Source organism: Sebastes fasciatus, chromosome 5 (assembly GCF_043250625.1).
Source record: "Sebastes fasciatus isolate fSebFas1 chromosome 5, fSebFas1.pri, whole genome shotgun sequence".
Taxonomy (NCBI): Eukaryota; Metazoa; Chordata; class Actinopteri; order Perciformes; family Sebastidae; genus Sebastes; species Sebastes fasciatus.
This window is the reverse complement of record NC_133799.1, coordinates 8,822,551-8,836,962: the sequence shown is the minus strand read 5'-3', so window position 1 is coordinate 8,836,962 and position 14,412 is coordinate 8,822,551. Positions and strand designations below refer to the sequence as shown.

The 14,412-nt window shown below is 41.9% G+C and overlaps 1 protein-coding gene across 1 annotated transcript in view; it reads left to right on the top strand.

The window, feature by feature from the left end:
* Nucleotides 1-14,412, top strand: part of cachd1 (cache domain containing 1) — a 93,126-nt gene that overhangs the window by 39,424 nt on the left and 39,290 nt on the right. The window contains exons 3-4 of the mRNA XM_074634911.1: nucleotides 3,578-3,726; nucleotides 13,288-13,394. Coding sequence (XP_074491012.1) covers nucleotides 3,578-3,726; nucleotides 13,288-13,394 — 256 coding nt within the window. The remainder of the gene's footprint in view (nucleotides 1-3,577; nucleotides 3,727-13,287; nucleotides 13,395-14,412) is intronic.

Genomic DNA, 14,412 nt, shown 5'->3' with positions numbered 1-14,412 from the left:
TTTTTAATACAAGTTCACTGCAGCTAATTGCCATGCGGCCATGCATGGACAGTACTGTGTGTGGGGGAGGTGTACCACGGTTGTGTGTTTGACTTTATGTCCGTGTGTGTGAGAGCGCACACGTTAGTGCCTCGGTGTGTGTGCGTGTGTGTGTGTGTTCCTTGTGGTGGAGCAGGAGTAATTGTGGGCTGTGCCTCAGGCCCCCGTTAAACCCCTAATAGGAATAGCGGGCGGCTGATTAGGTGTACAAGCGGTCAGTGGGTCGCGGTACATTTCCCTGTTCCTGGCTTGAATCGCAGCCCTTTTGCAGGCAACCGGTAATTATGGGATGTGAACAATGGAGCTCCAGTTACTGTGGAAATAAGCCCTTTTCTGTATCCAACAAGGCTGAGTAGGTAACTTACAATGGCTTCGGAAAGTATTCAGACCACTACCATTTTGCTACTGTTTTTGTGTTATAGTTGCCATCAATGTACACATACTTCTTGATGAGAAGGTCTTGCAATTAAACCAAAATCTAAATTAAGACACTTAATTCACACAGGTATTCAGACACTTTGATGCAACTCTCTGAATTCAGCTCAGGTGTTTCCCTTTTCCTTTAATAATCCCTGAGTTCTCTAGAAGTTCATTGGTCACCACTTGTGTCAAATTCAACTGAGTGGTCATGATTCTGCCAGCACACATTATTGAGTATTGATTTGCCTACACAATTAGCATATTTCCCCTCGGTCACACAAAACAATGTTGTTTTATACAAAAAAAAACTACTGAATTGAGCCAATAACCGTAGCCCAAACAAATAAGATAACGTCATGAAAAACAAAGTATAACTTGTTAGCACACAAAGAGAAAATACTGCTAGTTTTTTAGATTGAAAAATTAGTTTTCAAAAAGTAGACTAGTCTACAACAACACAGCAACTCAGCACAGAAGAGAAGAGGTCTGTTCTTGAAGTCACTCTGACAGCTTTGACTGCAATCCATATGAATGACCAGATGACCATACAGCGGTTAGAGCTGATAACGCCGTTCCGACCGATGGCGTCGTCGCGGAAGCGTAACACCCACTCTCTGGTTCCCCTTCAGGTAAACACTGTTGGCTCGGTCAACACTGTTGCCGTTCGTGCTGAACCGTTAGTTGCGTGCCGCCGGCTAGCTCTTACTAGGAATTAGTCCTTTAACAGATCTTTAGAGTTAAATAGGGATGTCACGGTGACATTTTTCCCCTGGTTGATGAACTTGTGATAACACCGGTGTTACCGATCACACCAGACATTTTACAAGAAAGACGGCGCTCAATATATGTAGAGCGCTTACTTTCATCTTTATCGTTGGATGGCTGTGTGTTTGGCTTCTCCAGTTTAGCTTTCACTGCGAGGCTGCAGGTTTCCATCTGGAGCCGCTGTGGCGTGCACACCGACTGTGACCGCTCCGTCCTCTGCACGCCGATTGCCTCATTAACTTTATGGTTCCCTTATAGCATTGGGTTTAAATCCGAAACATTTCCGCGCTTTTGGCTTTGACACCAAATCCTCCACCATCGTCTTGTCTGTCAACTCTCTGTCATCCAATGTGTGTGAAATTTGACTCGGCGATGATACGCCAAGATGAACTAAATGGGTTTTATTTCTATAAAAAAAAAAACACAACGGTGGGGGGTTTGGGCAACTAATGTAATCGGTGTGTGCCCGACCACCGTGTAACACCGGTAACACCGACTACCGCGGCAAGCCTAGAGTTAAACCCAGTGGATCATGTGACAGCTTTCAAGTTAAGCGGATAGTCTGTATCAGATTACATGCATGTGATGTTTCAGATTAAGTGGATGTGAGTTCCTCACAATCCCCAATAACATCCTTTCAAGGCAAAATAAAGCAAGAACAGGAACCTGTTGTGAAGAGGTGGTGGTGCGCTGGTTATTAATGTCCCCCAGGAGGCAGCTGCAGAGCCGGTTATTAGTTTCCCCAAAGGAGTGCTGTGAGATGTGTGCTCAACCAGAACCCAGTCCTTCAGAGGAAGAAAGACAAAGAATAATGTATGCATGTCCAGGGGCCTTCATTAAGGGCCCCAGTAAAGACTGACTGAATTAGCTGTTTTGTATTTGTTTAGAAACACCATTTTCTTCTTCCTGCTTCCTGGTTTTCTCTTTTAAATGAAGAAGGTTTTTTAGGACCAAGACAAATAGATGATAGTATATTTATAATGTGGATTGTGCAAGGTTCTTATATATATACAAATATACATAAATGCACTGCATAATAAGCAGGTGCATTATTTTTTTATATGTTCTTTCCCACAAATATTTACAATGCCTCCACTCCCAACTTTCACTTTATATTGGCCCCGTGTTGTATTATAAGGTGGATTTTCTTATTAAATGATGAAGGGTGTGCTGTGTGGAAATGGAGAGTGTTTTTGTTCTCCAGCGTCAGACATCCATCATTCAGCTCTGCTTTTAACAGTGATGGATTTCACACTTAATGCAGCCTGAGTTCTGGGCATCTTTGATTAGGGATGGGTAGTGAAACCCGGTATTAAACGGGCCCCGGGGCTAAATCATTGTGTGTGTGTGTGCTTGTTTACACATGTATGCAATAAGGATGCTCGTGAGTGTGTGTGGAAAACAGTTTACCTGGACACTTGTCTATATAAAAGTCTAATATCTCACTTCTAAACAGAGTCGTCAGATTTGGGGTTTTGAGGAACATGGATATAACTTTAATTATAACCATGGATAAAATGAAGGTGGTGAGGTTTGTGAAGTTCTGACAACAGAGACTCACTGTGTGTTTTGCTTGCACCAATTTACAATTGTAGCATTACCTCATGATCCATCATGTCATTGTAACAGTTACATTTAGAGGTTAGCTATTTATATTCAAAACTTGTGACGGAGAAGAAAGCAGAGGTCACAGTGAAAGGAAGCTTGTTTGAGAACAAAGCAGCAAAAAGATAGAGATGAACTTGAGAAGCAAGCAGCAAAGAAAATAAACTAAGATTTCATGAAAATATTTAAAAATAGTGGGACAAACATAGCGAATACGCAGAAAATAAGATACAGTGAAGACGAAAGCCAGAAAAAGCTTTTATGTCATAAAAAATGGACCACTATAATGAGTTAACAAGGGACGAGGGAAGGGAAAGAACAAATGAACGGAAATGCTTGAAAGTTAATTGTTCTGGCCTGCAGAAATATAGTTAAATACACTATGATCATATTGTAACATTGAGATAAACAGTGTAACTGTTTGTGTGTATGTCTGTGTCCTTATGTAAGCAATTGGTGATACTGCAGTTTTTCACTTTGATATAATTCATTCAATAAAACTGAGTACTGTTTAGAGTTTGCGTGCGTGCGTGCATACTTGTATAGATCCTTAATGTGATAGTTGTAATCTTTTCACTACTTTAAGCTTTAGTCTGGCAGGTTTTAGGCAGACTGTGGGTTAGATAATATCCCAAGTTTTCTTGGTCAGTCTTACGGTTTATAAGGTAAAGCTGAATTTAAGGAAATGCATTTAGGTGTCTCCACTAATCACTTGTCTTGTTGATGTGCCTTTGTTTCCTTTGTGCAGTTGGCCAAAAAGATCCGTGAAAAGTTTAACCGCTACCTGGACGTGGTGAACCGGAACAAACAGGTGGTGGAGGCCTCGTACACCGCTCACCTCACCTCTCCGCTCACTGCCATACAGGACTGCTGCTCCATACCTGCATCTATGATGGAGTGAGTAACTTTCTCTTTAACACACACACACACACACACACACACACACACACACACACACACACTTTCCTCTCTGTCTTTGTCTCTCTCATAACACTCACACACAAATCTCTGCAGGAGGTTCATTCTCTGTCTGTACACCCACCTCCCGCTGTTAGCACCTGCATTCGATCTCTGTACATTGCTTTATGCTTTAACCACGCACGCACGCACGCACGCACGCACGCACGCACGCACGCACGCACGCACGCACGCACGCACGCACACACGCACACACACACACACACACACACAAATCCCCATCTCTCCCTCGTTTAAACATGTTATGATCATCTTTGGATTACATCACATCCTTTACAGCCTTGAGCTGTACTAGTATGCTCTCATACTTGGCAGCGTTTTTAAAGGACCGGTTTGTGGCATTTCAGGGGATCTAATAGCAGAAATGGAATATAATATTCATAACTATGTTTTCATTAGTGGATAATCACCTGAAAGTGAGAATCGTTGGGTTTTCGTTAGCTTAGAATGAGCCCTTCATATCTACATAGGGAGCGGCTTTTCATGGGTAATAAAGTTTTTTGAAAGCCTGGAGATTTGATTGCTGTGTTGGCATCAACTTATATACACTAGATTTTTTATTTATTTCAAATATTTTGAGTTGGAAGGATGTGCAAATGCGTAATACAGACTTCTGTGGAGCGGATACATGCCTCATTTCAGATATTTAACAACAAAAGACAAACAATACCAGGGCGTAAAAAAGGCAAAACAAACAATAATGTACAAACAGTATTTAGATTTTTGATTTCATCATGAAATTGTAAAATGCCACTGATGACAAAGTTAGTGTTTCTTATAAATATAGTTTGGGGACCAAAATAAGCCACAAGGCTTTGTGAAAAGGGTGCCCAAATGACAAAAGTATATTTTTCTGAAACTGGGTGTGAGACTGAATATGTCAGATTTAAGTCCTCTACTGAGAGTTTAAAATTGCCCCAGCCCACAGTGTAGACCCAGCTTCTCAGCCATCCACCAACTCCAGCAGGCGAAAACACAGTTCAAAGCTGAGAGCTGCTTTCAGTTCTAATCTGCAGAGCAGCAGCTGTCTCTACCCATCATCCCATCTCTCTCTCTCTCTCTCTCTCTCTATTTCTGTCTATCTCCCTCCCCTTTATCAGCCGATGTAACCAGTTATTGCTCTCTGAAGTTTTCGCGCTGCAGACTTCACAGGCTGCAAGGTCACCTGTCTTTCCTTCAGTCGTGCAGAGAGGAGACTGCCTGGCTCAGGGCCACTGGCCACCTGTAGCTTAAGAATCATGCACATGACATACTGTTCATACATTCAACAGTTGTTCACACGCAGACATGTTGTATTTATGTCCAGACATGTGTGCTCTACAACCAGGTCTAAAATCATGGATTTACAGCTTTGAGAGACAGTTTGAGGCAGAAATTGCTGAGGAAAAGATGATATAAGACCCAGGTAGGAAGGATGGAATGATGCAGGGGGAGTCGGTCACATGGGTGGTGGTGGTGGTGGTGGTGGTGGTGGTGTTGGGGGGATGGACATACCAAACTGAAGCTGAGTCTGACAGATCCCTGAACATCAAAGCTTCTTCCTCAGGGGAGGAAAAAGGCACGGAGCTCTCTTGCTTTCATTTTTTGGGTTTATGCAGGATCGTGAGGTACTTTAAGGAGCAGTATACAGAATACTTTAGCTCTCTCTTTCTGAGCACTCTGCATCTGGGAGCAGCTGAAGAACCGAGCACCTCGTAGGTTAGATTAAGCTTTGATATATTCCTACTGTATGCCTAAAACAACTAGTTTTTGAATGCTAACAAAATCATTGTTCTTAAAGTGACTATTAAATGCATACCAATAATTTTGGGGGTGTTGATTTATCGGATATTTCCAGCAGATATATCTCCATCTGTGAATCTGTTGGCTTACAAGAACTTAACATAGAAACCAAAGATATGCTTAAAATTATTCAGAAACAGTGTCGCTGGTACTTAGTTTTTTCCATTAGAGAGAGTCCTGGTCATCAATCTTTAAAAAACTAATTCAAGAGATCTTTATCAAAGATGTTTCTGTATGTTGTAAAAGCAATATTGGCTGATACACGAATACAGATATTGGTATTAGCTTCAAAAATCCAGCTTGAGTCAGGCTCTAATGATTAATATTCAAGCATTATTAGCAAATAGTTCAATTACTATATAGTTGTGTTCAACCTATCTACTTTGAATAAATGTACAAAAGGTGGTGGCCTAGCAGTTAAGGTGCCTACCATGCCGCAACTACAAACCTCCTGGTTCGCGTCAAGCCAAGGGATTTTGTTGCGTCTCACTTAAAGGTGCAGTGTGTAGGATCTGCCAGCATCTAGCGGTGAGGTTATAGATTGTAACCAACTGAGACCTTACTGAACTTCTCCTGTGTGCCAAGCGTGTAGGAGAACTACGGTGGCTGAGAGCGAAAATGGGAATGGCCCTCTCTAGAGCCAGTGTTTGGTTTGTCCATTCTGGCCTACTGTAGAAACATGGCGGCCAGCTCCGTGAAGAGGACACGCTCCGTATGTAGATATAAACGTCTCATTTTAAGGTAACGAAAACACAATGATTTCTCTTTTCAGGTGATTATACACTAAAGAAAATATAGTTATTAATATTATATTCCATTTCTGCTAATAGATCCCCCTAAATGTTACACACTGGTCCTTTCATAAAGGCATACAATTCAGAAGAAGAATATTTTTGTTAAATAAAAGAAGAAGAAAAGAAAATAGACAGAGCCTACTATCCTGTTCCTGGTTGAACAGGATCTATGCCAGATCGGGAACAGGACTTGAGCTCTCTGTAGTCCACTTCAGAGTGTCCTTCATTAGTCTCAGGCATCAGCTGCTTCTGGGGGTCTCAGTCAGGTCAGCCAGTTTAGAGGGGGATCAGGTGGTTCACAGGGTGTCCATGTCTGTTAGCCGTCAAGCTACCAGGCTATCATTTCACAGGGAGGCCACCGAGGGCAGTGCTTAGCGCCCGGTGGTATGCTTTAATCACTGCTCCGTCTCAGCGACAGGCTGTACCTGAAAATAGAAAATTGATGTGACTCGTAGAGTTGGTGTGTGTATGTCTGTATTATTTTTAACATGCAATCTCCAGGTGCTCATTTCAACAGTTCCACTGCTATGCAGTTGTAAAAGTGAGAAGTGTGCTTGGGAGCAGCCCAGATGGGATTTAATGGTCTCATTTCACCAGTTGGAGATGAGCTGCAAATGGACTGTGCAAGGAAAATGCTATTCATATGATGCTCCTGAAGAGTTCTTTTAAAACGTAAACCAACACATTGTCTCACCAAAAATAGAAGAGGAGAAAGGTAGAGGGAAACGCAACATGGCATGGTGTCCCTAAAGGTGGCATCACAGTGTTTGACTAGCAGGATGTTAAACCTCAGTGCAAAGCTTAGTGTTTTTCACATGAATCAGCCTGAAGGTAATGAGGTAACGATGGCTCTAGATGAAAAGTTAAGGTACCAAAGTTATTACAGTTTCTCCCGAGGGATGCAATAATGTTTGTTCCATAATTCACGCCAATCCATCCATCCATTTTTACTCCAAATTCCCCTCATGGTGCCGCTTCACATAAAGTCTATGCCCATTACTACCTCGGTTACTATGGACATGAATCACAAGTTTCATCACAATACAATATTATATCGATTCTTTGGACAACGATACGATATTTGCTGATATAACATAGTCTGCCACGATAAGATTTTCATTCAATTCAGTGGCCTGTGATCGATATGAGACGATTTCATATGTCCATTTAACACAATCAGTTCCATTTATATCAACTCACAAAAAGCAACTGAAATATGATTTGACATTGTCATTACCGGACTCTAAAGGAAGGAGGCGCACTTGGACGGAAATGGTGACACAGACGTGCCATGGGAATTTCTAAATAAAGCCGTATCTTAAAGATGATATGTATTGATGGTTTCACTTTGCATCGATATTGGATCTTTGATCATTGAATTAATATATCGATCCAGATTGATATATCGTTACAACCCTATCGATTACTGTGTCTAGAACAATTTCAAGAAATATTGTTTTGCTCCTATTTTCATGAATTAGGATTCAACTTTCCAATACCATAGCCGCATGCGATAGATAGATAAGACTTTTGGCTACATTTGTTTGGGAATGATTTTCTTTTAATGCGAAGATCTCAACAAAGTAGTTGGAATCATATCATTGTTTGTTTATATCCTTTTACTTAAAGGAACAGTATGTAACATTTAGGGGGATCTATTGGCAGAAATGGAAAATTATATTCATAAACCAAACTCTGGCTCAAGATGGGGTCGTTAACGTTGCTGAGCAGAACACCAAATGCCTAACATAATATCACAATATCACATGAGGGATGATATTGCAGAATACCTCCACTCATAAATGAATCATTAGATTAAAGACTCCACAGTCTAATACAGAGCTCCTGTTTCTTAAGAGGAATTCTCACCATCTGAGTTATTGGCAGATTTACAGCCCTGATCAAGAGTATAAGTGGCACCAGTGAGCAGCTACTCAAGAGTTCGAGCTTCAGATCAAGCTGATCTTCTGGTTGCTCAGTCAGCACGATGGTGATACCTCTGTTTGCACATTAGAGAAGGAGATTGGCAAAACACCAGGCCGGTTGGGAGGGGGTCTGATTAAGTGACCTTAACAGGTGTACATATTTTTTATCTCTCTCTCTGCACGCCTCCGTTAATGTCAACCTCTTCCTCTTTCCTTCTCGTCTTTGTTCCTCCGTCCTTGCCTCCCTTTAAACTTTATGTATTCTTCCTTCCAGTCTCTGTTTTCACTTCTTGATAAACTCCCTTCCTCTTCAACTTCCTTCCCTTTTTTAATGTCCTTCCTCCCCCTCATCCTCATCCGTTGATATTCAAGGACAGATTAAGCAGTGAGGAGGTCTTTGGGTCTCCACTATCTGGCCTGTTTCCAGTCCTTGCACACCCGTGCAGACTTGTAACTAAATGACTGCAGTAGTTGCTTATAACCAGAGTGAAAAGTTGATACAACAAAAGGAACTCATTCTCCAGAGTAACCAGCAGCCTCATAACATTCATACTTGTTTTGCATTGTGGTACATTTATGATGCCTAAAGGCCTCTGAGTACAAGGATCACCCTCCGGTCAGCCAAGGCTGAGGCGCCCACTGTCAGAAGCCCCTGGGCTTCGGCCCCGTTGGCCCAGTCTGTTATCTGTCCTTTTATGCTACCCCAACTCCAATCCTACTTGATCCTCCGTCATACTCTCCCTAGTGGGTTAATGGACAGCCCAGCAGTGTGAGGGACTAAGTGGCAAACATGATGACATACTGGTAACAGGTTCAGCTAATCATACACAATTCCTGGGCAATGTTTTGAGGCAGTTATTTCAACAACCTAGCAACACGCATTCCTCCAGTGATGTTATCTCAGCTACTATTGCAGCATTTCTCTAGTATTTCCCCACATTCATAGCTTTCTGAGTTATAAATTGATTTATGTTTAGCCGTTCAGTCTAGTGCAATTCAGCACAGTAGCCTTGCAATAAAACATTTAAGACATTTTTGAGGCCTAGTTAGTGTTTCAGATTGCGTGGTTTTGAAAAGAACATTTTGTCCACCCCCCATTTACACACACGAGGGAGGCCAGGATATTAGAAACACCTCTGTGTAATGCAGGCAATGCAACAAAGCTCAGGATCAAAATCCACTTGAGCTTTTTCCTCCCTTCTTGTTGACCCGCCAGATGGTTTGTTACTCAGAACCATCTGAGAAGCCGTCATTGGAAACTGTTTGGAAAAGGGCAGGCACTTTTAAAAAACACTTGGCAGGTGATTGGATGAACCATCTGTCAATCAAACTCAGCGGAGAAGAGCGAAAACATCTTTTCCACCGAGAAAAACCTTCAGTGCCGTTCTTTGCTCTTCTGTCAATAAAGAAATACTCTCCGGCTCTGTTATAACTGATGCTATTGCAGCTACGCTAACCTCTTCAGGAGCCATCATTGTTGATTAGAACGAACATAGTTGCCTCTTTGTGTCGTCACACGCACCTAAACCACACCTGTAGCTCCTCGCAAGACGCTGATTGGTCTGTGATCTGGCTTGCCGGCCACAAAAGCGTTACTTCAAGCGTGACAAGATGGATTTTTGTGTGCTATGTGATCCAGCTGCCGTGCAAGGTAATGTGAATGTAGCTGCTGGACACCAAACAGTATTCCAAAATCCACTCTCTCTTTTGATATCACAATGAAAATCTGTTTGGATAGAGATTTCTTTAAGCGCCCTCCTTTCTCCAGCTAGCATGTTGCCTGCTTCACCGCCGCTATTCACTGAGGGATTGCAAACACATTAGAAAGGGTATTACTCTTGGCGTTGGAGCTCGCACAACGGCAAGCCTCTTCAAGGTAATTGTACTCTCTGGGTTTTTTTGAATGGTGTTTGATTGCCTCCTCTGTGGATATACATGGTTCCTGCAGCAGGGTACGTCTTAATAAAATGGATTTTTATAAACTGTGGATGGTAGTCACCGCTGAAGACAGCAGGTTCTGCCTTATTTAGAGGCGTCTGTCTTGTTTCACTCTATAAGACACTGGGCTTCATGTCTTTTCTCCCTTTTCTCTGCATTGTATTTTAGTTTCATTCTCTATTAAAAGCAAAGAAAAAATATGTTTCAGTCCAAATTCTAAGAAACATCAATTAATTTGTAGTTTGAATCTTTCTCAAGGACACTCACAGGCCCATTACTGGTGCTGTCTATCTGTTGAATTGTCCTCAGGATAATTTCTAATTGCTGCATAGAGAACAACCCCTTTTGGGAGGTATGGTAATCAAGCATTCCTACAATACATTATTAATATGCATATTCAGTGGAAGAATTATTTAAAGCCCCATGCGTTCAGTTTGGAACATAAGAGTTTGGATTTATATTCTGCAAATCAAATTGTGTTTGTGTCTGGTGAGTCCAGACTGTTTGCAAAACAGATTTCTCTTGCCCTCATTAAAATGTTTGATCAGAATCAGCTCTCTCTCTCTCTCTCTCTCTCTCTCTCTCTCTCTCTCTCTCTCTCTCTCTCTCTCTCTCTCTCTCTCTCTCTCTCTCTCTCTCTCTCTCTCTCTCTCTCTCTCTGTGTCTCGCTCTCTCTCTCGCTCTCTCGCTCTCGTTCTCATATGTGTTTTTGATGTGGAATTCAAAGCGGCTGCAAATGTATTTTTTATCTGGCACACATTTGTGCTGAGCGTCTTGCCCACCGCTTCTATGCAAAGTGGGTTGAAGGAGAATAGTAATGACTTTGGCCTTATGGGACTTTAATTGAGTGAAGTTCAAACGCAGCCCGTACATCACAGCACCTGTCAATCACATCGGGCCAGGGCCAGGTCTGCAAGCAGAGGGAGCCAAAGAGTGTGTAGCATGTGCGTGTGTGTAGGTGTGCACACGTGTGTCTGTATGTTGCTAAGCCAGAAGGGAGGAAGGGGGGTGTAGTTGGAGGGATGGAAGGATCAAAGCAGCCAGGCTTGATGCAGTGCAGAACAGGCTGCTCCTCTGCATACCTCCCCTTTTAACTCCCAACTAAAGCTCTTAACTCCAGAGATACGAGCTCTGGCAACCAGGCTCCATCATCAACACACACACACATGTAAGCCATTTTAAAATAACACTACTCAGGCTGTTGCTTAACACTAAAACAAATTACTGAATGAAATGCGATATGATATGTGTGAAGATGTTCGCAGAAAAGCCTTGTGTTAAAGATGTGCTGATGGGAACAAGTGTCTAATGTTTTTGACACCTTAAACACATTTTGGTGTGTGTGCACACTCAAGGACAACACTGCATTACTGGGCCACATCGTTCACACTACAACACAGCTCAGCAGTGCAAGCAAGCAACTGCTGGGAACTAGCATGATATTTTTAAACATAATTATAATACGTTATAAACAATACTGCTGATCCCCTTTTTGTCAAAGGTTTTTCTGTGTATAACTGCCATCAGAGACGCGTCCTCAATGCCATCAGTCGCTTTGTTTAGTACATGAGAGAAAGAACATAAGGTCAAATTAAGGATACAGATACGTGTGCTTGTGTTTTTGTGTTTTTCTTCTACCCAGAAGAATATGCTAACAAGGAACAAATGTAATATGTTTTTAACAAACCGGAGTATACTACGTAGGGCTGTCCCGAATTTTTTTGGCCTCACAGCTTCGGTGTGAAATATTCAAAGGTATTCAAAGCCTCGCGGAGCAGCGTGACACAGCAGGCTGACATGTTCTTCTTGTTCTTCTGTCTGTCACCATCTCCTCCATGAATGATGAATAATGGGATTATTCCTTATTTCATGGCCTATTTTGGGATTTATACATTATTATTACATACTTATATACACCGATCAGCCATAACATTAGGACAGCATGGGCACCCTGACAGGTCTGTGGCTACTTGGACCACTTTTGGTAGGTCCTGACCACTGCAGACCGGGAACATCCCACAAGAGCTGCAGTTTTGGAGATGCTCTGACCCAGTCGTCTAGCTATCACAATTTTGCCCCTGTCAAAGTTGCTCACATCCTTACGCTTGCCCATTTTTTGTGCTTCCAACACAAAGGTCAAAGTTCAAAATGTTCACTTACTGTCTAATATATCCCACCCACTGCCAGGTGCCATTGTAATGAGATAATCAATGTTAATCACTTCACCTGTCAGTGGTCATAATGTTATGGCTGATAGGTGTATAAAAACATTTTTAAAAATTAAAAAGCAAAACATTCAAATAATGATTTGGAGGTCAAATACCATGGCAACGGTCAAAGCTTTGAAGCATTCAGGTCTGCCCTAATACTATGTGATGACAGATTACTTCCTCCATTGCTGTGTACAGTGATGCACACATTTATAAAAAAGAGTGAAGTGTCTCATCCAGCTGACCTGAATTTGCCCCTTGATGCTCCAAATTAGCTGCTGGACAAAATGTTATTTTGTAATACAACTTTGAGGTTCTGTGACAGATGATCTGCATCATCAAACTAAGCCGGCAGTCCTTCCTACAATCACATTCAGATGTATTCAGGGAAGTGGGTATTCGCTTTGTTGAGAGGAAAGCAGAAATTCAAGTAGTTTTCCATGGAAAATATTATTCACTAGCCAATTACTCCTACTTTAATATGAGGTCTGCGCAACAGATGATGTTGCCAGCGATTCAACAAGCAGGGTCTATTAGTTTCAACAGATGTTTCATGTAATTGGATTAACCACATGGTTTCACATAGATTTCTTTATTATTTGTATACGTCATGTATAGCTTAGTCAATAGCTTTTTTTTAAAAAGTTAAAGCATGACCATTACTATAAAGTCCGAGGTATTTGCAAACCTGCGAGTTTGGTTTTATTGGAAACAAAGCTGTGGAGTAGTACATCTGTTAGTGCTGAGAGAAAATTCAGAGCAGCTCCACCAACAAATGAGTCGGACACGCTCTATAAATTCCTCAAATGTTGCCTGTTTGTGTGTATTTAGGTTTGATGGAAACTTCAATACCAACGTCTCCAAGACCATCTGCTGTGACAGACTTTCCCCCAACGTCAACAGCCGAGCTTTCAACCCTGGACGGGACCTCAACTCAGGTATGTTAGACACACACAGACACACACACAAAACACACACAAAACACACACACAGACAGACCAAATGAAAGGAGAATTTGCTTGCATACAAACTGACCTGGTTTAACAAATGAAACATAGACACACAAAGCTGAAACCATTTATGAATCCATTTCTTTCTACTGTGGACTGCCCCCCCCCCCCCCCCCCCCCCCCCCCACATTTTGAATAATTAAACAGCAGTTGTCATGGCAACCAGTTTTTAATTAAGAAGTTGTATTATCTTTTCTATTCTTATCTTCTGAAATGTTAAAAGGGATGCACATTGATCTGAGGTGGAAGTAATTAGCTGTGCTTGTCTAAAGAGATGTTTTTACAGCCTCTCCTGTGCTCCCTCACTAACACTTTTTCTCCTCGTTTTTTTCCCTCCCGTTTGATTTTAAAATGATTTTTACAGCCTGAGATCAAATGCACTTTGTTTGACTTTGAACTCTGTCTGTAAATGTATTCAGGTAGTGTGTGTTTTTACCATCCTGTTGTTATGGGATTTGTCAGTTCTTTGTTTCTCTCCTCATTTTACCTCAAATGGAAATTGCATCAGTGGTCACAAAAATGAGGTGTATTCATGTCATTGTAGTACAAACATCTCACCTCGGCATCGTCCTCACAGGTCGTACGAGAGAGAGCGATGGAAAACAGTTTGATGGTGTTCTCACTGCGCCAAACAATACGTTTATTGAGGCTCCAGATTGCATAAGCACATTGCAGAATGTTAGCATGTAAAAGCCACATGTGTCTACACCACATATGTCGGTCTGCTTTTGATTAGGAGGAAAATGGACCAAATTGACTAAAAACCAGACAAAGGCCAACTTTCCTCTGCTGCTTTTTCTGTTCTGATGCCATCGCTTGGATTGCGGTGCGTTCCCTCTGCTTCCAGAGACGAAACATCAAGCTGTATTGCATGCGTTTCTGACACGTATGGGCTGCATCTCCCAGAATAATCTTACTTTCTATTAAACGTACAGCCTCAGTCCAG